General features: G+C 44.2%; 1 protein-coding gene and 1 pseudogene across 1 annotated transcript in view; both read right to left on the bottom strand.

Moving 5' to 3' along the window:
• LOC140429760 (nuclear factor 1 B-type-like) overlaps positions 1-15,828 on the bottom strand; it is a 220,390-nt gene extending 204,562 nt beyond the window's left edge. The window contains exon 1 of the mRNA XM_072517159.1: positions 15,764-15,828. Coding sequence (XP_072373260.1) covers position 15,764 — 1 coding nt within the window. The 5' untranslated portion in view covers positions 15,765-15,828. The remainder of the gene's footprint in view (positions 1-15,763) is intronic.
• Positions 15,829-23,348: 7,520 nt separating this feature from the next.
• On the bottom strand, positions 23,349-25,114 carry LOC140430141 (small ribosomal subunit protein uS2-like; annotated as a pseudogene).
• Between the last annotated feature and the right edge of the window lie 2,377 nt (positions 25,115-27,491).

The following is a 27,491-nucleotide window of genomic DNA, read 5'->3' as shown; positions in this document are numbered from 1 at the left end:
CCTGTGTGCCTAACAGAGAATACTTCGAGGATCCAACTATCTCAAACGACAATGTGGCTTTGTGTGAGTTGTGTGTAACCTCGAGCTGGCAGGACCCTGTGGCCGGGATGACGTTTCGATTGTAGTCAACCAGCTGACAGTGGGATGGCAGAATCGGTGGTTTAACCTTCAAGGTCTGGAAGGCTGACCTTGCGAGGAGATTGGCGGAGGCACCAGTGTCCAAGCGACATGTGATCTGTGATCGGTTGACCGTTAGGGTGGCACACCACTCATCGCCCGGATCAATGCTGTGTACTGGCAGCGGCTGATGGTTCCGACTTGGGGACATCCGGTTCTTGTGGATTACCGCAACGCGGAAGGGCTCCCTGTCTTTGGTATCGCTAGTCTGCATACTGTCAGTATATGACTCAGTGTATGGGGGCTGAATCGCCCGCATGGCCCTGCGAGGCTGGCGGAATTGTTGGGAGTTGGCAGGTTGAGCTGCTCGACAGCAGGCAGCGTAGTGGCCCATCCTCCCACAGCGGAGGCATTATCGCGCTTTGGCCGGACATTGCCACAGTTGCCGCACGTCGTGATGTCATGGCGTTCATTGCGTTCGTTTCGCCACCGCGCATGCGCGGGATGGTCCTACATCGATCGCGCCTGCGCATCACGTCCCTCTGCGTCAACGTCCCCTCTTTTGGCGCGTACAAGCGCGGGAGGCCTCGGAAAGTGCGCGAAATGGCCGCCCTCTTCCGGGCCGCGGGCCGGGAGGAACTCGATCGACTGGACCCACTCCGCCTCGTAGGACCCCTGCCATGCCGTTTCGGCCGCCTGGATTTGGGAGTACCGGCTGGTCGCGTTCTCATGGAGGACGCAGGTCTCGATGGCAGTCGCTAGAGTGAGGCGCTTTATTTTTAGGAGTTGCTGGCGTAGGGTGTCCGAGATAACCCCAAAAACTATCTGATCCCGTATCATGGAGTCGGAGGTGGCCTCACAGCCGCAGGACTGCGTGAGGATACGGAGGCGTGTCAAGTAAGATTGGAAAAGCTCATCCTCACCCTGCAGGCGCTGCAGGAATAGGTACCTCTCGAAGCTCTCATTGACTTCCACGCTGAAGTGTTCCTCGAACTTCAGAAGCACCGTCTTATATTTTGTTTTGTCCTCGCCTTCCGCGAATGCCAGGGAGTTATAGATGTGGATGGCGTGTTGCCCTGCCGTGGAGAGGAGGAGGGCGATCTTCCTGGTGTCCGATGCATTCTCCCTGTCTGTGGCTTCTAGGAAGAGCTGGAAGTGCAGTTTAAACAGCTTCCAGTTTACGCCGAGATTACCAGCGGCTGCGGCGGGCTGATGTTTTCCATGGACCGGGATGGCGGATTTCTGAAAGGGTGCAGGTAGGTGTCACAGTCGCTGGTTAGCGTCCACTATGGTATCATGTCGTGTTGGGTTTCCTGATGCACAAACACGGCTGTAGTTTTATTGTCTAAACAACGGTAACAACTAACTGCTGGCTTGGGTACGTGCTTCACCAGCTAACCTGCGGACCCAGCCCTATCACTATCTTAGTGAGGCACTCAGCACATGGTCTATGTTTGAGTGGCGCACTGTGAGCTCTGTGCTCTGAGCTATCTCCTGGTACAATGAGCGGGAACTGTGGTGTTCCCTGTTTTATAGTGCGTGTGCTCTCACTGGTGATTGGCTGTGATGTTATGTGTGTGCTGGTTGGTGAACTGCCTGTCCATCAGTGTGTGTGTGATTGCACGATGATATGCTAATGTGGATATCATGACATGCACCTCAAAGGAACAGTTAGTCCTTAGCAACATTACGGCACTATGCAGCAGTGGAATATTCATGGCAATAAAACTGAATTTGTTACGGTGAAGGATTCTATAGATTTGGGATTTCCATTGTAACTGGAATATGTGTTAACTCCATGGTGAAAGACATTGCAGAAGCAGGTGGAAAATATATGGAAAGGAAAGAAAATTGTCCAAAAACTTAAAAAGCATTTTTGAGTCAGTTTTTGTTGAGTAAGTTTAAGGATTAAAACGGGAAATAGCTTACATTTATGGAACATTTTTAACAACCGAAGGACATCCTCAAACACTTGAAGTCAATTAAGTATTTTGGAATTATTGTCACTACTACAATGAACAGAAATTGTGGTAAGAGTGTGATAGTTGAGCAGAAAATCTGTTTTAGTCATGCTGTTTGAGAGAAGAATGTTGGCCAAGTTTCTTGGAGAACACTCCTGCTCATCTTCTGAAAATGGCAGGTATGGAATATTTTGTCCACCTGAGAGGTTGGACGGTGCCTCAATTTAATGTTTCATTTTAAAGATAGTTAAGTTGCACAGTAGACTGAATAACAAAACTTCAACAAAGTGACAACTCAGCTGAGTGAGGAAAGTGATGTACCTCTGCCAGCGCGGAATGAGTGAATGAACACTTACTGTCCCACAAAACCCTGATCCACTTGCTAATTATCCCCAATGACCACTCTACTTCCCACTGTGTCTTCCAATGCAAGCACTGGCGATGCAGCACTTGCCCCTTATCTCCTCATATCCCACCATCCAGTGTCTCAAACACTCCTTCCCAGAGGAAATGCAATTTACTTGTAGTTCTTTTAACTTTGTATATGTACACGATACTCAAGATACTGTTTTCTCTACATTGAGGATATCAAATAATAATAATACTAGCTTATTGTCACAAGTAGGCTTCAATGAAGTTACTGTGGAAAGCCCCTAGTTGCCACATTTCAGCGCATGTTCGGGGAGGCTGGTATGGGAATTGAACCCGTGCTGCTGGCCTTGTTCTGCTTTACAAGCCAGCTGTTTAGCCCACTGTGCTAAACCAGTGCCGAATGCGTGATTGTTTATCATTCAATCTATAAGTGCGACCTCTGATCACTTGCCATTTTAAATCTGTATCTCACTCTGTCCTCTGTCCTGGATTCCGACACTGTTCTAATGAAGCTCAACAGAAGCTCATGGAACTCATCTTTAAATTCAGCAGTTTACAACCCTAATAATCCAGCACTGGGTACAAAATTTCAGTTTATTATTTGAATAAAATGCGCTAATTTTTCCCCAAGAACAGGCACTGGTAATGGTTTTGCTGTTGCCATTTATAGCTCCTCTAGACCAATCTTTTGTTTCTTTATTCATCCCATTGATTCCGTCTTTTGTCATGGAACCATCATCCCTTCTATTATCTAATCAGGTCTTCCTTCAACCCGATCAATGACCTTCTCTCTTGTTCTTTCCTCCCCTGCATCCTTACACACCATCCCATGGCACACCCCAACCTCTCCAACCATTCCCCGATTCTGCACTCTGCTTAGAATCTGCGATGCTTCAAACTTCTCCCAGTTTTGATGAATAATTTAAAACCTTAACACAGTTTCTCCCTCCACAGGTGTTGCCTGACCTGCTGAATATTTCCAGGATGTTCTCTTATTTTAAATTTCCCGCACTCGCAGTATTTTGTTTTTGTTACTTTTATTGGCCACCTCGATTTGATATCGGTATTTGTACAATATCATCTACTTGTTTATCAGATTATTCACCTAATTAATTACAGGAATAAGGGAGATGAACTTAGAGCATGGATCAGTACTTGGAACTACGATGTTGTGGCCATTAAGGAGACATGGATTTCACAGGGGCAGGAATGGTTGTTAGATGTTCCAGGGTTTAGATGTTTTCAGAAGAATAGGGAGGGAGGTAAAAGAGGAGGGGGAGTGCCACTGTTAATTAGGGAGTGCATCACAGCTGCAGAAAAGGAGGTAGTTGAGAAAGGTTTCTCTACTGAGTCAGTATGGGTGGAAGTCAGAAACAAGAAAGGAGCAGTCACTTTATTGGGAGTTTTCTATAGACCCCCCAATAACAGCAGAGAGATAAAGCAGATTGGGTGGCAGATCTTGGAAAAGTGCAGAAGTAACAGAGTTGTTGTCATGGGTGACTTCAACTTCCCTAATATTGACTGGAACCTCCTTAGTGCAAATGGTTTGGATGGAGCAGATTTTGTCAGGTGCATATAGGAAGGATTCCTGACTCAATATGTAGATAGGCTGACTGGGGGGGGAGGCCATGTTGGACTTGGTGCTCGGCAACGAACCAGGCCAGGTGTCAGATGTCTCGGTGGGAGAGCATTTCGGTGACAGTGACCACAACCCTTGACCTTTACCATAGTCATGGAGAGGGATAGGAACACACAGTATGGGAAGGCATTTAATTGGGTGAGGGGAAATTATACTGCTATTAGGCAGGAGCTGAGGAGCATAACGTGGGAACAATTGTTCTTGGGGAAATGCACAACAGTAATGTGGGGATTTTTTAAGGAGCACTTGCTGCGAGTGCTGAATAGTTTTGTCACACTGGGACGAGGAAGGAATGGTAAGGTGAAGGAGCCTTGAATGACAAGAGAAGTGGAGCTTCTAGTCAAGAGGAAGAAGGAAGCTTATGTAAGGTTGAGGAAGCAAGGATCTGACTCGGCTCTAGAGGGTTACAAGGTAGCCAGGAAAGAACTCAAAAATGGACTGAGGAGAGCTAAAAGGGGGCATGAAAAAGCCCTGGCGGGAAGGATTAGGGAAAACCGCAAGGCGTTCTACACTTATGTGAGAAATAAGATGATCAGGGATAGTGGAGGGAATTTGTGCCTAGAGTCTGAGGAGATGGGGGAGGCCCTAAATGAATACTTTGCTTCAGTATTCACTAGAGAGAGGGACCTTGTTGCTCATGAGAACAGTGTGAACCAGGTTAATATACTCGAACAGGTTGACATTAAGAAGGAGGATGTGTTGGAAATTTTGAAAAGCATCAGGATAGATAAGTCCCCTGTGCCTGACGGGATATACCCAAGATTACTACGGGAAGCGAGGGAGGAGATTGCTGCGCCATTGACGATGATCTTTGTGTCCTCACTCTCCACTGGAGTAGTACCGGATGATTGGAGGGAGGCGAATGTTGTTCAAGAAAGGGAATAGAGAAATCCCTGGGTATTACAGACCCATCAGTCTTACGCCTGTGGTGAGCAAAATATTGGAAAGGATTCTGAGAGATAGGATTTATGATTATTTAGAAAAACATAGTTTGATTAAAGATAGTCAGCATGGCTTTGTGAGGGGCAGGTCATGCCTCACAAGCCTCATTGAATTCTTTGAGGATGTGACGAGACACACTGATGAAGGTCGGGCATGGGATGTGGTGTATATGGATTTCAGTAAGGCATTTGATAAGGTTCCCCATGGTAGGCTCATTCAGAAAGTTAGGGGGCATGGGATACAGGGGAATTTGACTGACTGGGTACAGAATTGGCCAGCCGAAAGAAGACAGCGAGTGGTAGTGGATGGAAAGTATTCCGCCTGGAGGTCGGTGACCAGTGGTGTCCCGCAAGGGTCTGTTCTGGGACCTCTGAGAGAGAGGGACCTTGTTGCTCATGAGAACAGTGTGAACCAGGTTAATATGCTCTTTGTGGTTTTTATAAATGACTTGGATGAGGAAGTGGAAGGCTGGGTTAGTAAGTTTGCCGATGACACGCAGGTTGGGGGTGTTGTAGATAGTGTTGATGGTTGTTGCAAGTTACAACAGGACATTGACAGGATGCAGAGCTGGGCTGAGAAGTGGCACATGGAGTTCAACCTTTATAAGTGTGAAGTGATTCAGTTTGGAAGGTCGAATTTGAATGCTGAATATAGGGTTAAAGGTAGGATTCTTGGAAGTGTGGAGGAACAGTGGGATCTTGGGGTCCACGTACATAGATCCCTCAATGTTGCCACCCAGGTTGATAGGGTTGTTAAGAAGGCGAGTGTCTTTGTGTTGGCTTTCATTAGCAGGGGCATTGAGTTTAAGAGCCGCAGGGTTTTGCTGCAGTTTTATAAAACCCTGGTTCGACCACACTTGGAATATTGCGTCCAGTTCTTGTCGCCTCATTATAGGAAGCATGTGGATGCTTTGGAGAGGGTACAGAGGAGATTTACCAGGGTGCTGCCTGGACTGGAGGGCATGTCTTATGAAGAAAGGTTGAGGGAGCTAGGGATTTTCTCACTGGAGCGAAGAAGGCAGAGAGGTGACTTGATAGAGGTGTACAAGGTGATGAGAGGCATGGATAGAGTGGATGGCCAGAGACCTTTCCCCAGGGTGGAAATGGCTGTCACGAGGGGACATCATTTTCAGGTGATTGGAGGAAGGTATAGGGGAGATATCAGAGGTACGTTCTTTACACAGAGTGGTGGGTGTGTGGAATGCACTAGAGATGGTGGGGTCAGAGTCATTAGAGACATTTAAGCAACTCTTAGACAGGCACATGGACAGCAGCAAATTGAAGGGGTGTAAGTTAGGTTGATCATAGATTAGGATAAATGGGCTGCACAACATTGTGGGCTGAAGGGCCTATGCTGTGCTGTACTGTTCTATGTTCTGTGTACACCATATGGGACAATGATCAGTGGGTTCTGAGTGTATAAAAGCAGAGGTAATACTCAACCTATCCTCTTTGGCAATCATTCGCTAATGAGTATGATTGTCCACCTAAGAAACTTTTGTGTTTCTGGTCATCAATTCTGTGGGTCCTTGCATGGCTGATGAGTCTGATCCTAAAACCACATCCCCAACCTCACATTTGGAAGGTGTTTCCGGGAGGTGGGATCGGTCCTTCAATTCTAGATCGCTGGTATTCCTTTGAAATGTAATAAAATGAAATGAAAATCACTTATTGTCACAAGTAGGCTTCAAATGTTGCTTACTGTGAAAAGCCCCTAGTCGCCACATTCCGGCACCTGTTCAGGGAGGCTGGGACGGGAACAGGAACCTTTCTCAGGTTCCTTTTCTGTGCCTCCTCTTGGTGTTCTTAAAGAATTGTGTCCCTTCAATCAGGAGGTTCCTCCAAGTAGGTCTCTTGTGAGCAAGGGTCTCCCAGGTGTTGACATTGATGTTGTATTTCTTGAGGTAAGACTTCAGAGTGTCTTTGAACACTTCCTTTGTCTTGTCTTGCTCAAAAGTCTTCCTTGAGCTAGGAAAAGAAGGTTTGCTTTAGCAGTTCGGACTCCGACATCCTAAGCACATGGCCAGCCCAGCTAAGTTGGTTTTGGATGATCATGGCTTCGATGTTGCTGCTCTTGGCTCCTTCTGATGTTAGTACTCCTGTCTTCCCAGCTAATGCAGAAAATCTGTGTCTGACAACTTCCATTCACTCTCCAGGGATTTGAGGTGGCTTCTGTATGTAGTCCAAGTTTCTGAGCCATATAGAAGAGTTGAGAGGACGACTGCCTTGTACACAAAGATCTTGGTGGCAGCATCGATGTCATGGTCATCAAAGACTCTCGTCGTTAGCTGCCCAAAGGAGGCACTTGTGGATTGGATATGATGTTGGATCTCCACATCGATTTCAGCCTCAGAGGAGAGGTGGCTTCCCAGCTATGAGAAATGTTCCGCATTTGGTAGGGTCTCTCTGTTGATCTTGATGGAGGGTTCTTGTCCTGGGGCAGGTTGGTAAAGGAACTGAGATTGAGCCTGCGACCAATTCTTCAGTATGCATCCCTGAATGTGTCAAGCATGGCTTGGCGATTCTCGTCTTGAGTGGAGATGGTGATGCCATCTGCATACTGAAGTTCCACGAGCGAGATCAGTGTCCAGTTCTTGGATTTCAACTGGTTGAGGTTGAAAGACTTTACGTCCATCCTGTAGACGATGTCCACTTCACTGGGGACAAGGTGAAAGATGGTGGTGATGAAGATGAAGATAAGGGTGGGGGTTATGACAATCCCTGCTTGACTCCAGTCTTGACATAAAAGATTTCTATCTTATTTCCATCGTTGAGGATTGTCACCGACATGTTGTCAAGGAGGAGTCAGAGGATTTTGCTGAATTTCTCTGGACAGGATCTTCCATAGCACTTCCCGACTGACTGGGTCAAAAACCTTGCTCCAATCAATGAAAGCCATGTAGAGTGGTTTATGTTGCTCCCGGCATTTCTCTTGAAGTTGCCGAGCAGTGAATAATCATGTCCATTGTTGTGCTGTTTGGTCGAAAGCCATGCTGGTTTTCTGGAAGGATTTCTTCAGAGATTGGCAGAAGGCAGCAAGCGAAGATTCGGGTGATGATCTTCCCAGCGATGGAGAGTAGGGTGAGTCCTAGGTAGTTCCACTTTCCACTGCTATTCGGCACATTGGGCCGGCACCGACCTTCTAATAAGGTACCACCTAGGCCCACTTCCCCGTCCTATCCCCATAACCCCAGTAACCCCACCTAACCTTTTGGACATAACATTAATATATAATAATATCATTAACAAAGACCACCTTCAGATCCTTACATCGTAAGGTCACAAGTGGGAAATGCACAATGTTCAGGAACTCCTCAGATATTAGAGCATTCTATGCCATTATGCAGCATGTCCTGGACAACAACCAGGCTTGGGCTGATAGGTGGCAAGTAATATTCTTGCCACAAAAGTGCCAGGCAAGATCCATCTCCAACAAGATGGAATCTAATAATCTCCCCTTGATATTCAATGGTATTACTGTCGCTCATTGCCCCACTATCAACATCCTGGGGATTAACATTGACCAGAAACTGAACTGGGTCAGTCATATAAATATTGCGACTACCAAAGGAAGTCACAGCTGAGAACTCTGAGACAAGTACCTCACCTCCTGACTCCGCAAATCCACAAGACATGAATCGGGAGTGTGATGGAATACTTTCCACTTGCCTGAATGAGCACAGATCCCACCTTACCTCTCCTCTCTCATAAATCTTCTCCCTCTCCTCACGCATGTCCAATTCTCCCTCTCTTCATACCTGTCCCATTCACCCCCCACCACTCAAGCATCTACCTGCTACACTGTTAGCTCCTTTTTCATTGCAGGAGAGTTCGCACTTTCAGGAGAGTTGGTGAAATTTAAAAGGAGCAGCAGGAAGGACAATACTTGAAAGTATAAGCTCGGCTAGTAATCATAAAAATTCATTCATCTCACCAAATAATGAAATCAAACTTCCAAAAGCTGGTTTCTCATCCATTTATCCATTGACCTAGACAGCCTCAATGAACCTATGATTTCTAGGCTGGTTTATGTGGCTGAGTCAATGCTTAAGGCAAATGTTCATTGGCCATGTCTAATACGTATGATCAATCACCTAATCTGCATTACAAATCAGCTGATCAGAAAGCAATAGGTATCCATTGAGACTAAATTTATTTATCAACATTACCCTGCACTGTGTACATTTATCTGGCCATGATGGACCGTACACACTGAGTTTGTGACCTTTTGTTGCTGTGTGACTTTTTGAACCATTTGGCTGAAGGTTATTACTAGGTCCATTGAGAACTGCAGAATAATGGCACTTCTAAGTCTCATTCTATATCCAGGGCTGGCTACCAGACAATCTGCAGGCCACATCACTTTAATCTGGCTCAGCCATTTGGCTCACAAGCTGACTGGCTACAGGATGTACTGCACTTCACTTCCCAGAAGGCATTTGATAAGGTGCCAGTTAAAGGTTAGTGCGTGAAATAAAAGTAGGGGGTAACATGCTGGCATGGACTGAAGATTGGCTAGCTAACAGGAAATAGAGTTGGCATGAATGGGTTTTTTTTCTAGTTGGCAGGATGCAACATGTTATGTGCCAAATGGATCAAAGCTGGGGGGGGACATCTTTTTACAATTTATCTTAATGACTTGGATGAAGGGACTGAAGGTGTGCTAGCTAAATTTACTGATGACACATTTAGGTAGGAAAGTAAATTATGAAGATGTCATAAGGATGCTCCAAAGGGACATAGATGGATTAAATGAGTGGACTAAAATCTGACAAATGGAGTACAATGTGGGCAAATGTGAATTGTCCATTTTGGTAGGAAGAATAAAAAGAAGCTTATTATTTCAGTGGTGAAAGGATGCAGAGCTCTGAGGTGTACAGGGATCTGGGTGTCCGAATGCATGATTTACAGAAGTCTAATATACAGGTACAGTAAGTAATCAAAAAGCTAATAGAATGTTATAATTTATTGTGAGGGGAATTGATTGCAAAAGTAGGGCGGTTATGCTTCAGTTGCATAGGACTTGGATGAGACAACATCTGGAGTATTGTGTACAGTATTGGTCCCTTTATTTAAAAGAAAGGGACACAGGGATCTTGCGGTCCACGTACATAGATCCCTCAAAGTTGCCACTCAGGTCGCTAGGGTTGTTAAGAAGGCGTATGGTGTGTTGGCTTTCATTAACAGGAGGATTGAGTTTAAGAGCCGCGAGGTTTTGCTGCAGCTTTATAAAACTCTGGTTAGACCACACTTGGAATATTGTGTCCAGTTCTGGTCGCCTCATTATAGGAAGGATGTGGATATTTTGCAGAGGGTGCAGGGGAGATTTACCAGGATGCTGCCTGGACTGGAGGGCATGTCTTATGAAGAAAGATTAAAGGAGCTAGGGCTTTTCTTACTGGAGCAAAGAAGGAAGAGAGGTGACTTGATAGAGGTGTACAAGGTGATGAGAGGCATGGATAGAGTGGATAGCCAGAGACTTTTCCCCAGGGTGGAAATGGCTGTCACGAGGAGACATAATTTAAAGTGATTGGAGGAAGGTATAGAGGAGATGTCAGAGGTAGGTTCTTTACTCAGAGAGTGGTGGGTGCGTGGAATGCACTGCCAGCGGAGGTGGTGGAGTTAGAGTCATTAGGGACATTTAAGCAACTCTTGGACAGACAAATGGACAGCAGTAAATTGAATGGGTGTAGGTTATGTTGATCTTAGATTAGGATAAATGGTCGGCACAACATCATTGGCTGAAGGGCCTGTAGTGTGCTCTACTGTTCTAGTTCTATTAAAGATGTAAATGCACTAGAAGCAGATCAGAGAGGATTTACTAGTCAAATACCAAGAATGGGTGGATTGTCTTATGAGAATGATTACTGGTATGGAGGGATTGTCTTATGAGCAAAGGTTAAACAGGTTGGGCCTCGACTCATTGCAATTTAGAAGAGAGGTGATCTCATTTAAACATACAGGATTCTTAAGGGGCTTGACAGGGTAAATGCTGAGAGGATTTGTCCCCTATTGGGACAGTCTAGGACCAAAGAGCATAGTCTCAGAATAAAGAGAACCAATATAAGACTGAGAGGAGGAAGAATTTCTTCTCTCAGAAGGTTGTGAGTCTTTGGAACTTCATGGCGCAGAAGGGCGGGGGCATAGTCCTTGTGCATATTTAAGGCTGAGATAGATAGATCCTTGATCAGCAAGGCAATCAAGGGTTACGGGGAAAGAGCAGGAAAGTGGACATGAAGAATGTCCGATCAGCCATGATCCTATTGAATGGCGGAGCTGGCTCGAGGGACCAAATGCCTACTCTTGTTCCTATTTCTTTACGTCTTATGAAAAGGTTGGAGAGGTTAGATTTGGGTCCACTAGAGTTTAGAAGAGAATGAGGCGACTTGATTGAAATATATCGACAGGATGGACGGGGAGAGGATGTTTCCTCTTGTCGGAGAATCTAGAACCAGGCGTCACTGTTTTAAAATAAGGTGTTGCTCATTTAAGATGGAGATGAGGAGAATCTTTTTCTCTCAGAGAATTGAGAATCTCAGGATCGCTTTTCCTCAAAGGGCAGTGGAGCAGAATCTTTGAATATTTTTGAAGCAGAGCTCGGTAGATTTGTGATTGACGAGGGGATGAAAAGTCATTGGGAGGCAGGAATGTGGGGTTGAAGTCACAATCAGATCAGCCATGATCTTACTGAATGATGGAGAAGGCTCAAGGGGCCGAGTGGCCTACTCCTGGTCCTAATTCGTAAGCACGTATGCCTTGCTCAGCTCATCGCCTTCTCATCACATACTGCTCACTTCCAGGCAGATCTCCCCTCCTCCAATTGCTTGAACTCGCTTATACTCCAATCACAAATTCCCTCTCTCCCATGCTTTTTATTCCTCTAATCACAGTTTCACTCTTTCCTGCTCTCTCTCCAGTCGCTTATGCTCTTGCCACGGGGGCTTATGAGGTATCAAGGGGTATGGAGAGAGTGCTTGAGCATGGTGTTGAGATAGAGGGTCAGGCACGATCATGTTGAATGGTAGAGCAGGCTTGAAGGGCAAAATGGCCACTCCTGCTCCTATTTTCTATGTTTTTATGATGCTCTGCCCCTCTCACTTGCCAGAACTCACTACTGTGAGCAGCTTGTTTATTGTAATGCATGGTACATTCCGGATTTCTTCATGTCCACGCACATGCACTGCTTAAGGGGAACACTGGCCCTTAACTTCTTGGTTCTCCAGCGTCGCACTTTGGAGGTACCCCTACGATGCAGTAGGGAATCCCTCAGGAAGTACGCACATAGGGATTTACCCGGATTGTCCAGAAGCGCAAATGTCCTCTGGACAATTACACTGGGCTGGGAACCATCCAACTGAAATTAGCTAAGTCGTAACTTCGAATGGTTCTGCCAGTTTTACCCTGATACTTACTCTGGAAGAGTTAGAGGAACAAAGTCACTTCTAACTCCAGAGTAACCAATGGTAAAAACACAGACCCAGCTTTGCACAGGCTGTTCCACACACACACGACCCCCTAGGAGGCCCACCACATCGGCCCAGCTTTTGGACTGAAAGAGAGAAGGAGCTCTCTCTGAGTTACAACGCTGCAGCTGGGGTGGGAAGCACTGTGGAGAAGGCTACGAGTCCTGTGGGAGCCTCCAGAACATGAGAGGGAGGATGGTCTCTGATTCAAGAGAGTGAACCCAATGGCAAGTTAAAGATTCAGGAACATTTGTCCTGGTAACGGTGGGAGGAGAAATCACTGCAGTGGTCCTTACTGCGAGTAATCAGTTTGGAAATTCCACAAAAACTGAGGGAAGTTCCTTTTAACAATCTGTCAACATTACGACTTGGCAAAGCAGGGGGCAATGGACCCATTGGAAGCAGGAGTAACATTAACCCGTGGAGGTACTAATGGGTGGGATTGGTGGCCCGTCGGTAAATTCCGCCCGGATTGTATGTGGCATGGTATTTTCAGTCGCATTACAACATCAAGACATTAATAAGGATTCGCTCTTCTGTAGTTTTGAGTTTTAGTTGCCTATTAGATAATGTCTAGTCAAAGTTGCTTTTAGTTTTTCTGTTACAGTAAAACCTGGGTGGCACAGTGGGTTAGTACTGCTGCCTCACAGTGCCAGTGACCCGGGTTCAATTCCGGCCTTGGGTCTAGAGTTTGTATGTTCTCCCTTCTGTCTGCGTGGATTTCTACTGGGTGCTTTGGTTTCCTCCCACAGTCCAAAGATGTGCAGGTTAGGTGGATTGGCCATGCTAAATTGCCCGTTGGTGTCAAAGCATTAGGTGGGGTTAAGGCGGGGTGTGGGCCTAGGTACGGTGTGCTTTTGGAGGGTCGGTGCAGACCCGATGGTCTGAATGGCCTCCTTCTGCACTGTAAGGATTCTATGATGTTCTATGATAAAGTCTTAAAACGTGAAATCTTGTACCATTCCTCTGTTACAATTTTGAGGTTTACAAGTTTACATGAAGGGTGTTGTGTGACCTGTACTAAAGTCTGCATCACAACACGTCTGGGTGATGGACTGTTAAAGAAGGCCTAAATTGTTTTACTGGGAAGAAGGTGCAAGGTATTCAAACTTGCAGACAGTGGTGGAGGTAGCTATGTCCTAACAGTGGATGGACTATGAGTTTCCAAATTCCCAGAAAGGTGTAAATAATGGCAGGTTGTAAATAACTGTCCTTTTAACTATCCAAGATGAAAGAGAGTTGGGATCTGAAGGATACTTAATCATCCCTTATGCCTGGATACAAGGCCCATATGATTCATACTGCCATGGAAATTGGCTTTGAATGAGGAAATATTTCCATGGCATCCCTGAAAATGCACAGGCACAGTTAGCTTACAAGAGCATGGAAGAGAAAGTGAGAGCAGTTGGAGCCTGAAAGTCTCTATAGTCCACTGCTCCCAAATATGGGTGGAAACCCACACTCAGATTGAAAAGATCAAATATGTGAGGAGGTAAAACAAGATTGGACGATTCATATAGCTTGTATGAGAGGAACGATCTCCAGAAGTACTTTTACTGTGAAGGGCAGTTCTGGGGTTACAAGTGTCCAGGCTGGTAAAGGAATAAGTAAGAAATACATTTTCGGGAGCTAAATATCATTTTTGGACTAATTCTAGGAGAATTTACTGCCTACTGAGAGGGCTGTTTAAAGTAAAACTGATTGTGTTTTTTCTGGTTGTGCTAAAAGGTTTGTTCTGTAATTTCAAATATAGGCTACTGAAAAAAGTGCTTCATCAATAGTGATTTTAATTTGTTACATTAAACATTTTACAATGTGAAATCCTGTCATGTCATCTGTTCCGCTATTAACTGGAAGTTTGAGTTTCTTATCTGTCTCTACGGGGATTGCAGCACTTTAGGTCAGTCACTGGGAATTGGAATTGAAATATGTTTTAAAAAGTTACCGTTTTCTCTGGGGTTCGAAACATCTTGTTGGGTTAGGCTTCGTTTATTGAAGTATTTATGATTTCAAGTTTCTTTTGGTTCAGGCGTGCCAATACAAGAAGTAATTAGCAGTGTTACAGCTTTAATTAATTTTGAATGGTATTTTGCTTTAATCTTTCCTTATAATAATTAATTTTATTTGTGTCACAATAGGCTTACATTAACACTGCAATGAAGTTACTGTGAAAATCCCCTTGTTGCCACACTACGGCACCTGTTCGTGTACACTGAGGGAGAATTCAGAATGTCCAATTCACCTAACAAGCACGTATTTTGGGACTTTGTGGGAGCAAACTGGAGCACCCGGAGGAAACCCACATAGACACGAGGAGAACGTTCAGACTCCGCACAGTGACCCAAGCTGGGAATCAAACCCGGGTCCCTGGTGCTGGGAAATAACAGTGCTAACCACTGTGCTACAGTGCCGCAATGAGAAATTGCAATGTTGAAATGTTATGGATCCTGTAGTAAATTTACACAAAGAAACAATAACATTTCCACAAAGTAATAGTGTCAAAGGAAACATTGCTAACCACTGTGCTACCGTGCCGCCCATGCTACTTAATTAGCAAAGGCAAGTAACCTATCGCAGGTTGATGTCCCAGCCGTTCAGTTTCATTTGATTGTGGCATTATGCACTAGATTTTTCTCCTCACCGTGGTGGTGGAATATGATGAATTGTATAAAGGAAAGGCAATTTGTCTGAAAGGTTACCAACCAGTCGATGAGGATACAATGTATTGGAGACTACTTGAGACTTCAACAAGATTACTTCTCAAAGTAAGCTCATGGTCAGAACTTACTGAAGAGAATGGTGTTTTGAAACTTTTGTTCTATCCTGCAATAGTTATATCTGCTGATTTATTCTTGTTTCTGTATAATTTTGCTGCAAACAGCAAAATGACTGTAATTTAGCTTGTGTTACAATATCTGTCACTGTGGAATTTGTTCTGATGATTTTGAGATAGGAAAGATGCATTCCATGTTATTCCCAATGCTAGCCCAACACTATATTGTTTGCACTTTTAGTTATGTCAAACGTAAAAACAGGCTTCTGTACACAAACAGTGGATTTGCCTTTGAAAAAACTACTATTTCTAGCTGCTGGCAGGTTTTCAATCTCAACTTCAGCTGAAACATGTGATAAATACAGTTGAGCACATTACAAAACATAAACACTAATCTGCATTACTTGAATCAGTTTGTACCTGGCAATTACTAGCAGAGAGTTGCATAATGGGGAATCGGTTCTCTAAGATGAAACCTAACTCGAAGTAATACTTACTTCGTGACACTCGAACAAGTTCTCCAATGCTGAAGACTCCGGATTTTATAAAGCAGTCTTCTAGGTATGCTAAAAAAGAAGGGAAAATAATTATTTTGGGTGTCTTATCATTCAGTCAAACTACTTCACCTATTGAAAGGGCTTGAGCAGGATATCCATTCTTTTAAATAAACAGTGACAGGAAAAAGGGCACTTTGTAAATAATCGGCTCAGATTAGGAGACTAAGTAATGGCAGTTCTCCACAGCTCTGGGCTCAAACCTTCAAACATTCTATTCTTCAGCTTCGCCTGATGGGTGTGCTTGCTCGTCAACAGAACCAGAGCTGAAAAATAGCTACTCATATCAGTGAAACCTTGAGTACATATCATAGCTGGTAAACTAATTAAAAGAATGCTTGTGAAAAGTTCAACAACTGGGCTTCTTAGCCATTCCAAACCAGAGTAGAACAGGGATAGGATGGTAACAATGTCCTAGCCAGACTGGAAAATTGAAAAATAAGTTGGGATACAATTATTTTCAGAGAAGATGCCATTTTCATTTTACTATGGACTGCAAACTGCAAAAGGGACTACACAAAGAGAGTGAAGTTGTCTCAATGAATGGTGGTTAATGTAGAATAATGTTGTGTAGCTTTGCATTCAGGAAAGATGTCATTTTTAATTCCACTGTAAGAACTCTTACAACACCAAGTTAAAGTCCAACAGGTTTATTTGGAATCACTAGCTTTCGGAACATAGCTCCTTCATCAGGTGAGTCTTTTAATGCCAGGAGCAACTTCTTTTAGGTCTAATTCCATTGAGGTATTGTTTGTACAAAATGAGCTGATCCTGTCATCACAGAAACATTATGAAACACAGAATAAAGTCAAATGGTAATTATGAATGTGTAGCAATTTCCGTTTCTTTAACAGTGCTATCTTTACACTCCTGTATATTATGCTCTGTTATGTATACACTCTTGTCAGCTTAAGTAAATAATGATGAATAGGGTACCGTAAGTAGCATTGCCCAGAAGGGCTGCCACAATGACAGAGGTCCTGAATATTGTTAGCAATTGCAAAGAAGACTGGATTACTGCGGCTCAGGGTTTCCACTGATGTGTACTGAAAACCCAGCAGAATTTGAAGGGTTATTTCAATAGCATACTCTTGGACCGGCTGTCAGTGCAACTCCAAAATTCTACAGGAAAAATACACACGGGTGGGGCAATGGAGAACACCTCATGCAGGAACCGCAAATGATGGAGGGGAGCAGGTAAATTCTGTTTATGCGCAATTATGGGCATGAACGAATGGCCTCGTCGTGCCTGACTCGGTGACCCAACAGGGCCATTGAATCTTGTGAGAGGCTTATCATGAGGTTTACAATGCTAGGGATGCAATCTGGATCTCGCCGGGTGAGATTTACGTATTTAATTGAGCCACGAGGCTAACTTTAATATGGCTGCGCACGATTCTCCCAAGGCCTGGGAACTAATGCCTGTGCCTGGGAGACCTTGTCAGTGTGCCGTTTAGCACTGGTGCACATAAACGTGGACCAGGCATAACGGTGCTTGAGGGAGGGGGGTGGTGTCTCCCAGGAGGACATCAGAGGCCGCCAAGCGGTCAGGCTCTTGGCAGGATGGCACCATAGCACTCCTGCTGGCACCTGGGCACCTTGACACTTGCCAGCCTGGCACTTTGGTATTGCCATCCGGGATTCAAGTAATAACATTCAACTATTTTACATGAATATCGCTGAACAAGGGTATAAGAGGATATGAAGCCAAGCCGTTTGAAAGGATTTAGATATAGATCACCCAGGATTTAAATGAACTACCCCTTTCCTATATTCATGGTGTCAGGAAAGAGAGGTGGTGTTATTTGATCTATATTTGTATTTTTGGATATTAGAAATAAGATTTAAATGAGTTTAATTGTATGTTTCTGCGTTAGAATGAGTTAAAACTTTAATTAGATCCATAAAGAACAAAGAACAAAGAAAAGTACAGCACAGGAACAGGCCCTTCGGCCCGTCAAGCCTGTGCTGACCATTCTGCCCGCCTAAACTAAAATCTTCTACACTTCCGTGGTCCATATCCCTCTATTCCCATCCTATTCATGTATTTGTCAAGATGCACGTTAAACGTCACTATCGTCCCTGCTTCCACCACCTCCTCCGGCAGCGAGTTCCAGGCACCCACTACCCTCTGTGTAAAAAACTTGTGTAAAAAACTTGCCTCGTACATCTACTCTAAACCTTGCCCCTCGCACCTTAAACCTATGCCCCTAGTAATTGACCCTTCTACCCTGGGAAAAAGTCTCTGACTATTCACCCTGTCTATGCCCCTCATAATTTTGTAGACCTCTTTCAGGTTGCCCCTCAACCTCCGTCATTCCAGTGAGAACAAACAGAGTTTATTCAACCTCTCCTCATAGCTAATGCCCTTCATACCAGGCAACATCCTGGTAAATCTCTTCTGCACCCTCTCCAAAACCTCCACATCCTTCTGGTAGTGTGGCAACCAGAATTGAACACTGTACTCCAAGTGTGGCCTAACTAAGGTTCTATACAGAACATGTTAAACAAAGGTGCTTGCATGTATTGAGATTTTAGTTTAATTTCAAACTGTGCCTGCATTGTGATTGGAGAATTTATCACATGAAAGTAAACAGAGCTTAAAGAAAGACTAGGAAGTTACTGAGCAACGAGGGGCCAGTTTTTAAGTTAGAAGAATTTTTTAGTTTAGTAAACTGGGCCTATGGGTCTAAGACAGTTGACATTTGGTAGTTGGAGAGAAAGCATCTCTCACAAACATTGCCAGAAGCAAAGAGGCAGAACAATGGAGTAAGTCCAGAATGAAATAACAAGATAGTTCCAGAATTCAGCGAATGAAAGAGAACTCCCAGGAAGACTGAAGTCAAAGGGGCAATAAGGAACTGGAAACTGAACAAGGTTCTGTTCATTAAAGTTTAGTGAACATCCCAGTTAAAGCCAGAGCCGAAAGGAACAGACCTTGTGAAGTTGGCGAGCGAGAATCCAGATACCTGAAGTAATCCTAAGATTGGTTACCTCAAATCAGCCTGTGAAGCAGTGGTGTTCTATTGGCTTGGCTGGATAACTGAGCGATTGTGTGGTAGCTTGAATGCACATGGCAATTCAAGGCAGAGGAATGCTGAAAGGAGAGTTTGAAATCCTGGATACAGATCATTGGTGAAAGCACCTGAGAGAAAGTATTGTTTGGGAGAAGATTCTACAGTCTGTTTTTTGAGACTGGAGTTTGGAAACACTGATGTGGAAATCGGAGTTCCAGTGAGACAAGTTGGCTGGCTCACAGCATGATAAGTTTCTGCAGGGATTTGAGGAGAAATCCACAGATGTTGTATTGGGTGATACCTGCCACTTGGTTTCAGAGTGTGGTGTGTCTGACCACAGTTGATCTGTTGGTTTACAGGGGTGGTGGACTGACCAAGAACATCAGAATTTAAGATATTTTTTAACCTGTGTTATCCTTAAAAATCTGTGTACATCTGTGAAGATATAGGTGGAGTGAAAGAGTATTATAATATAGTCAATATTTTCATATTTAATAACTGTTGTATTCTTTTGTAAAAAGCTGATAGTCAGTCCTGTGACTCTGTTCATCCACATTTCTAAAATAAAAAAGTAAAAGTTATGGTCTATGGAGCCATGGTTCCATTCTGGGACCTTTCCATCCAGTAGCTACATCAGCTGGATTCGTATCAATGGACCAGTTTGCACGCCCTGCCACAATGTTCCTTTCTGAGACTGAACTCATTGTAACTCTGTCAAACCAAATAACTGACTGGTGCACTCAACATCATGCTTGGGTTATTTCTTCAGATTCCAGTGTACTCTGAATACCTGAACTGCTCTCTCCTCTTGTGTTAAGAGGAAAATAACATTGGCCACTGCACCAAAACTAAGATGATAATGATTCCTCTGCATTTCTTCTTCACATTGGTCTCAGGGTGATGGTTTGACGTCAAACACTTACACAGTTGTGAAGCTAGTTCCATGTCAGAGTTCAAAGCCCACTTTTGTTTATATTTTCCTCACTTAATCCTGTCATGTTTCATTCAGTCATGTTTACCAAGACCTGAACAATGCTCTAAAAACTTGGTTCTTCATCAATTTCTGTGAACAATATTGCAATTTGTATACAAACAGAAAACGTCTGCTACAACTTTGTCTCTACTTACATAAGTTCCTCTATTTACAATTATATATATTTCCATATTGATATACTGCGGCAAATGACTGGAACAAATTTATGTGAACTCCATAACATTATTCACACCAGCAAGTTCAACAACATTTAGTTAATTATTTTACTTCAGACCATTATAAATTGTTTTGGATAAACTGTTATCTTGTGCTGAGCTTCAAGGAAGCTTTTTCCCAGGGTGGAAGAGTCAATTACTAGGGGGCATAGGTTTAAGGTGCGAAGGGGAAGGTTTAAAGGAGATGTATGAGGCAAGATTAATCCACAGAGGGTGGTGGGAACCTGGAACTCGCTGCCGGGGATTGTGGTGGAAGCAGGTATGATAGTGACTTTTAAGGGGGGTCTTGACAAAGACATGAATAGGATGGGAATAGAACGATATGGTAGGGAGCTATAGTTCAGACGGGCAGCATGATCGGTGCAGGCTTGGAGGGCCAACGGGCCTGTTCCTGTGCTGTAATTTTCTTTGTTCTGTGAGGGGGACACAAGAGGCTATAGAGACACAAAGTGTTATAGAGCATAGAATAGTACAGCACAGAACAGGCCCTTCGGCCCTCGATGTTGTGCCGAGCATTGTCCGGAACCAAGATCAAGCTATCCCACTCCCTGTCATTCTGGTGTGCTCCATGTGCCTATCCAATAACCGCTTGAAAGTTCCTAAAGTGTCCGACTCCACTATCACAGCAGGCAGTCCATTCCACACCCTAACCACTCTCTGAGTAAAGAACCTATAGACAGGTTAAGTGAAAGGATAACAAGATCGCAGATGGGAGTATAATTGGGGAAGGTGAGCTTATTCACTTTGATCAGAAGAATAGAAAAGCAGAATACTTTTCAAAAGGTATGAAACTTGTAAATGTTGATAGCCGGAGAGACTTTGATGTACTTACACAAGGAACATAAAAAATTAGCATGCAGGTACAGCACGCAATTAGGAACGCAAATGGCATGTTTGGCAATATTGAAAGGGGATCGAGTACAAGAATAAAGAAATCTTTGGGAGATCGCATTTGGAATGCAGTGTGTAATTCTGGTCTCCGTATTTAAGGAAGGGGATAATTGCACAGGAGGCAATACAACAAAGGTGGACTAGATTGATCCCTTGGTTTAGATGGTTTTGCTATGATGAGAGAATGAGTAAATTGGGCCGATATTCAATGGAATGTACAAAGATGAGAGATGATCTCATTGAAACATTCAAGATTATGAAGTGTCTTGACAGGATAGTCAGCGTGATGTTGTTTCCTCTGGCTGGAGAATATGAAACAAAAGGACACAGCTTCAGAATTTGAGGCCGATCATTTAGGACTGAGAGGAGGAGAAATTCCTTCACTGAAGGGATTGTGAATCTTTGGCAATCTTGTGAATGCACCATCACTAATTATATTTAAGGCTGACATAGACAGACTTTTGGTCTCTCCGGGATCAAGGGATATTGGGAGCTGATAGGAAAGTGGAGCTCAAACCACTCCAACCTCCATCATAATGTTTCAGTATGGAGAAGATGCTGGTGTTTGTGTTCACTCAGAAACTGAGCTGAAAGTCATTGTTGGCTCATTCAACAGAACATAGAACATACAGTGCAGAAGGAGGCCATTCGGCCCACTTAAGCCCTCACTTCCAGCTTATCACCATAACCCAATAACCCCTCCTAACCTTTTTGGACACTAAGGGCAATTTATCATGGGCAATCCACCTAACCTGCACGTCTTTGGACTGTGGGAGGAAACCAGAGCACCCGGAGGAAACCCACACAGACACGGGGAGAACGTGCAGACACTGTACAGACAGTGACCCAGCGGGGAATCGAACCTGGGATCCTGCCGCTGTGAAGCCACACTGCTATCCACTTGTGCTACTGTGCTGCCCACAACATCAAGGCATCAAGAACGTTATTTAATCTCAGCATGGGGCATCAGGTGTGCCCATAGTAGACACTAGGTGAATTGGCATGGAGGTTGTGAGGAAAAGGGTGGTGGGTGTAAGGGTATATGTTGGCATGGAGGATATGAGGAGCCATGGGTGTGTTGGGGGGGGGACATAAGGTGGCATCTGTATGGGGGTTGAGGGAGTGTCGGGGTTGAGGGATGTTTGCTGTTTTATCCATTTGTTTTATGTCTTCAACCACGTACTGGAGCACAGAGACCGATCTTTTGTCCAGACAACCTCCACATCCAGCAGCCTCTAAAATCCTTCTGGGGTTGCTCCCCTCAACTCCCATTTTCACCCGCATACTGCTGTGTCCAATCCCTTTAACCTATCGCATCTTCACTAACTTGATCCCTCACCCCCACCATTTACTTCAAAATCCTCTCTACTACCCTTGTTATATGATTCATCAGTACATTGGTCCCAGCACGGTTCAGGTAAAGACCATCCCAATGGTTCACCTCCCACTTTCCCCAGTTCTCGTGCAACTGCCCCATGAAATGAAACCCATTTCTCCCACACCGATCTTTCAGACAAGCATTCAAAGCTCTAATTGTATTTACCCTATGCTAATTTTCATGTGGGGGTTGTCAGCTAATAATCCACAGATTATTATCTGTGGGGTTCTACTTTTTAATTTAGGTCCTAGCTGTTCATATTCTCTCAGCAGAACTTCTTTCTAAGTCCTATGTGGCCCACAACAACTGGACATCCCCCCTTCCACCACAAATTCCTCTGCAGTCCAAAGCAGATGTCCCAAACCAAGCACTGGACAGGCAACACAGCCCTCTGGACTCTCATTCTCAACTGCAAAGAATTTTGGCTATGCATTCTGATTATCTCCTCTCCACTTGAATGGCTCCTGTACTGCAGTGCCATAGTCAGTTCATTCATTCAACCTGCAGCCCATGTTTTCATTCATACAGTTTGCAAACCATCAAACATGTTGGACAATTGCAATGCCTGAGGCTCCTCCACAAACCTTCTCGATTTCCAAAACTTCCTTGCTTGCAGTCACACCGTCCTGCGCTAACCATGGGCCAAATCATTACATTATCCTAAGTAGTGTGGTCATCTCCTGGAAGAATGTGTCCAGGTATTTTTCCCCCTCCCTGATGCATTGCAGTGACTGCAACATGGCCTCCATCTCAATGACTCTGACCCGAAGTTTCTTGAGTTACATACACTTACTGAAGACATGTTTGCCTTGGATCACATTGGTGTCTAGGTACGCCCACTTGCTGCAGCTGCAACACATCACCTGCCCTGCCATCTTTATGTTTTCATTAATTAATTTATTTATTGATTGATTACATTTTAAATAATGTCTTTAGTCCTGTGTGCTTATATCTTTTTTTTTTAAAACAAGTCACTTTAATTTCCTTCTTTTCAACCAAATGCAGATAGGACAGGTCAGATTTCTGGTCAACTTCAAGCCCAGTCCTGGGAGCAATCAGCTGTAGCACCAGCCCATTCTGGAGCCTGTGCAGGAGGAGCAGCAGACCAGTGTTCGGCAGTAGGCTGGGCACTCCAGTTCTTTGTAGCTGGTTCACTGGTGAATATTACCGGCTTCACATATTGAATTGCCGCCTCCAGCATCTCAGCCAGATTTTTACCAGTAATAGCTGCAAACTGCTGAAAGGGCACAGATGACCTGAACCCCCTCAGACCAGTCAGTAACCTCAGGCGGAACAAATTCTTCAATGGGAAGGGTCCATTCTCCGTGGTAACCCTTACCAGCAGCCTTCTCTGCGGCATCTTGTTCCTCCTTCTAGATCTATCGGGATCGCTGTAGGAGTACAGATCACGCATCACCTCCCATGGTTGTTCACGGCTAATGATGCCACTCAGACGCAGAACCTCCCGGGCCACATCTACCACATCAGACATGTAGTGAGCACCCTTGTTGTTACATGAGACTGCGATATCCACATAACGCAGGGGTGAGTCAGTGTGGCACTTGGCAGTGGTGAGGTTGACAACATACGAGGGCTGATGATCCTGTCACGGGTCCATCACCACCAACAGACAGGGCTTCCTGAAAGCAGTTACCTTGATTGAAATTCCCTCGTTAACATAAACAGGAAATTTTCATGGGTTAATCACCTATCTCCTTCCAGCTATGGTGTCAAAGCTCGAGTTTTCTTACCAAATGGGAGTTCTGACTGGAAACTGATTACAGGATAGCCCCTCTCGTCACACCAATTCTTGGAAGCAAAGCGAATTCTGGCTTTCTCTCGCCATGCTTAAAGTCTTGCTCCTCTCACAGACTCTTGGATGGGAAATCTCACTCTTTCTCGCCACACTTTAAAATCCGCTGGTCTTGATAATTCACAGAATTCAAAGGAATTGAATATTGCCCTTGTACTGTCGCTCCTGTATCAGTGGAATGTGATTCCTTGTGCAACATTGATAAGAAAGTGGCAGGATAACTCCAGTGTCAATCCCAATCTTTCACTGGGGTAAAGCCCGACCAGAATTTTATGCCTCTTGTTCATGGCATTTGGTGGAATATAACACCAGTCTGTGCTTTTTGTATTTGTTGTGAATATCCATCAATTTTCACCTTTCAAAAGTCTCCTTTGCCACTTGTTAGGATTTGGGAGCCTCTGAGGAAATGTGGAGCTGTTGCTGGGAGAATGGGTGACATCAACATCAACTGTAGAGAAGTTCTTGAGCACTGCTCATGTGAAAATCAACAATTTCACTTCAGACCCATGATCACTGGCTGTTGAAATACTCAGGATATATGTTTGTACAACACAGGATTAACCCTCAAAATGCTAGATACCATGTGCAGACAAACTTCACATTGAATGAGCAGTCAAATTTTTAGCTTGTGGTAATAAAGGTCAAATTTGACAAAGTGGCCACTCTGAATTTGGCAGAAATTCTTCATGGAATCACAATTACCTGGGGCTGGTTTAGCACAGTGTGCTAAACAGCTGGCTTGTAATGCAGAACACGACCAGCAGCGCGGGTTCAATTCCCGAACAGGCGCCAGAATGTGGCAACTAGGGGCGTTCCACAGTAACTTCATTGAAGCCTACTTGTGACAATAAGCGATTATTATTATTATTACCTTTGTGCAGCATTCCACCATGCTACAATTGAAGAATAGTGCAAAGACGTACTATAGATCGCAAAAGACACACCTGACATACCAACAACTGCCCCCAAGCATCAATGATGGACATATTGATATGCAATGTTAAACATTTTTTTACAGTTGTCAAAAGGAGAAAAAGTTAAAAGAATGATACTTGCTGCACGGTAGTGCACAGAATGCTGTGGATTGCCTCTTTTCCCAGTCTCAGGTGAGGAAACTAGAAAGTATAGGATTGGTGCCTTTCTGAAGCACAGGCAAAGTTCCAGATACTCAGAAACACTCAGAAACGCGATGCTGGCAGCTCCACATAATAAAAAGCAGACTGTAAAATTACTAGCTGAGGGCTATAGGCCTTAACTCTTCATTGCTCAACCCAACTTCCTCTGTAGACAAAGCGTACAGTGTTTACAGATTTCTTGGGTAAGTTGATCTGCAGATAGACAGTTAATGAAAGAGGCATTCTTTTGTGCTAATTTGTTCACTCGTAGTTTTTGAAGCATCTCTCTCCTAAGTATAGCCAAAATCTGAAGGCTTTGTGGGAGAAGTGAAATATGTAAATTAACAGAAAGTCCTTGCATCAAGTATGTGTGCGAATATCTGGGGCTGAACAATTCTGCAAGTGTAAGATCATAGGAAAAATTGATTGTTGGGCAGCACGGTGGCACAGTGATTAGCACTGCTGACTCACAGCACCAGGGACCTAGGTTCGATTCAGGATTTGGGTGCCGGTGTGGAGTTTGCACATTCCCCCTGTGTCTGTGTTAGGTTTCCTCCAGGTGCACCCACAGTCCAAAGATGTGCAGGTTAGGTGGATTGGCCATGATCAATGCGTGGGGTTGCGGGAGTAGGGTGGGGAAGTTGGCCTGGTTAGGTTGCTCATTCGGAGGTACAGTGCAGCATCGATGGCCACATGGCCTTCCTCTGCATTGTAAGATTTCTATGAAAACGGATCAGCTTAATATTATTCAAAAGCGTACAACACAAAGATATTCTGGTAGTTTAGTGGGCAAATGCACCATTATTTCTGGTCCTGAGCTATGCAGACCAGGAAAATCCTAGGTCCCATGAGCTGATGGCTTCCACTAGGGTAAAGAAAAAAAATCAATCAGGATTTCAAGGATCAAATGGCATTCAGTGAATCCTGGTGAAAAGAGGAAAGAGGAAGATTGACCTGATTCATCAAATAATTCTTTCCCCCTCCCACCCCTTCGTCTCTGGTGCATTCCTTGGTAATAATCATCATTTGAATGAAGTACCAGAGGGCACCAAATGCCTACAAAACTGTATACTGAATGAGTTATTGCCTTCAGGAGCAGGAAAAGGAGAAAATTGGAGGGAGAAATTGTAATAGAAAGCAGATAACCACAATTGCCTTTGTCTAGTGGTGATCAGTAGTAACCTGACACGGTGGCATCCAATTACACTGAAGTCCATAAAACAAAAGTGAGCAAGACCCATAAAAATCCCACAGTGACAAAGAGCACTTATTGGGCAGGGAAATCCTTCTGCAAACAATCCAAACACGATAACAGAAAGTTATTCAGAGAACAAAAACTCTGTATCGAAAGTTACTCATTATTGGATACATATTTTAGCTGTGTCCAGGTCAGGAGCCTTCAATTCACTAAATCAGCTGAGTGTTGAACCAGAACTCTCAAGATTCCTGCTAGTCTGGAATATAATTGGTTGTTTTTTTAGAAGTTATAATCCTGGAATTTTTGTGTGCACTTCATTTTTGACATTTTCTCAATGTGTAAATGCTAATTTTCAATAGATTGCTATTCTTAAAACCATAGAATTCCTACTCATAGAATCATAGAAGTTTACAGCATGGAAACAGGCCCTTCGGCCCAACCAGTCCATGCCGCCCAGTTTTTACCATTAAGCTAGTCCCAGTTGCCCGCACTTGGCCCATAACCCTCTATACCCATCTTACCCATGTAACTATCTAAATGCGTTTTAAAAGACACAATTGTACCCGCCTCTATTGCTACCTCTGGCGGTACCTCTGAAAGAGCACTCATCCTAGGTCCATGCCCATGCCCTATCCCCATGACCCCACCTAACCTTTGGACACATAGGGGCAATTTATCATGGCCAATCCAACTAACCAGCACATTTTGGATTGTGGGAGGAAACCAGAGCTCCCAGAGGAAACCCACGCAGACACGGGGAGAATGACCCAAGGCTGGAATCAAACCAAGGTCTCTGACACTGTGAGGTGGCACTGCTAACCATCACTAGCCATAATTAACCAGCACTAATCAGCAGTGCTAACCAAACTTTTTTGGGTTTGTGCCCGTTTTTGAAGAACAATGGATATTAGAAAAATTCTAGGGACAGCTCGGGATAGGATTTTACATTTTAGTTCAGGACCCCGATGTTGGCATCAAGTTCAGACCCCAGCACCCCATTATACCAGCACTGTGTTAGGAGCAGCCACCAAGCATTCATTTTGCCTTGAT

This window comes from Scyliorhinus torazame, chromosome 9 (genome assembly GCF_047496885.1).
Source record: "Scyliorhinus torazame isolate Kashiwa2021f chromosome 9, sScyTor2.1, whole genome shotgun sequence".
Taxonomy (NCBI): Eukaryota; Metazoa; Chordata; class Chondrichthyes; order Carcharhiniformes; family Scyliorhinidae; genus Scyliorhinus; species Scyliorhinus torazame.
The sequence above is the reverse complement of the archived record's forward strand: the minus strand, read 5'-3'. Positions and strand labels throughout refer to the sequence as shown.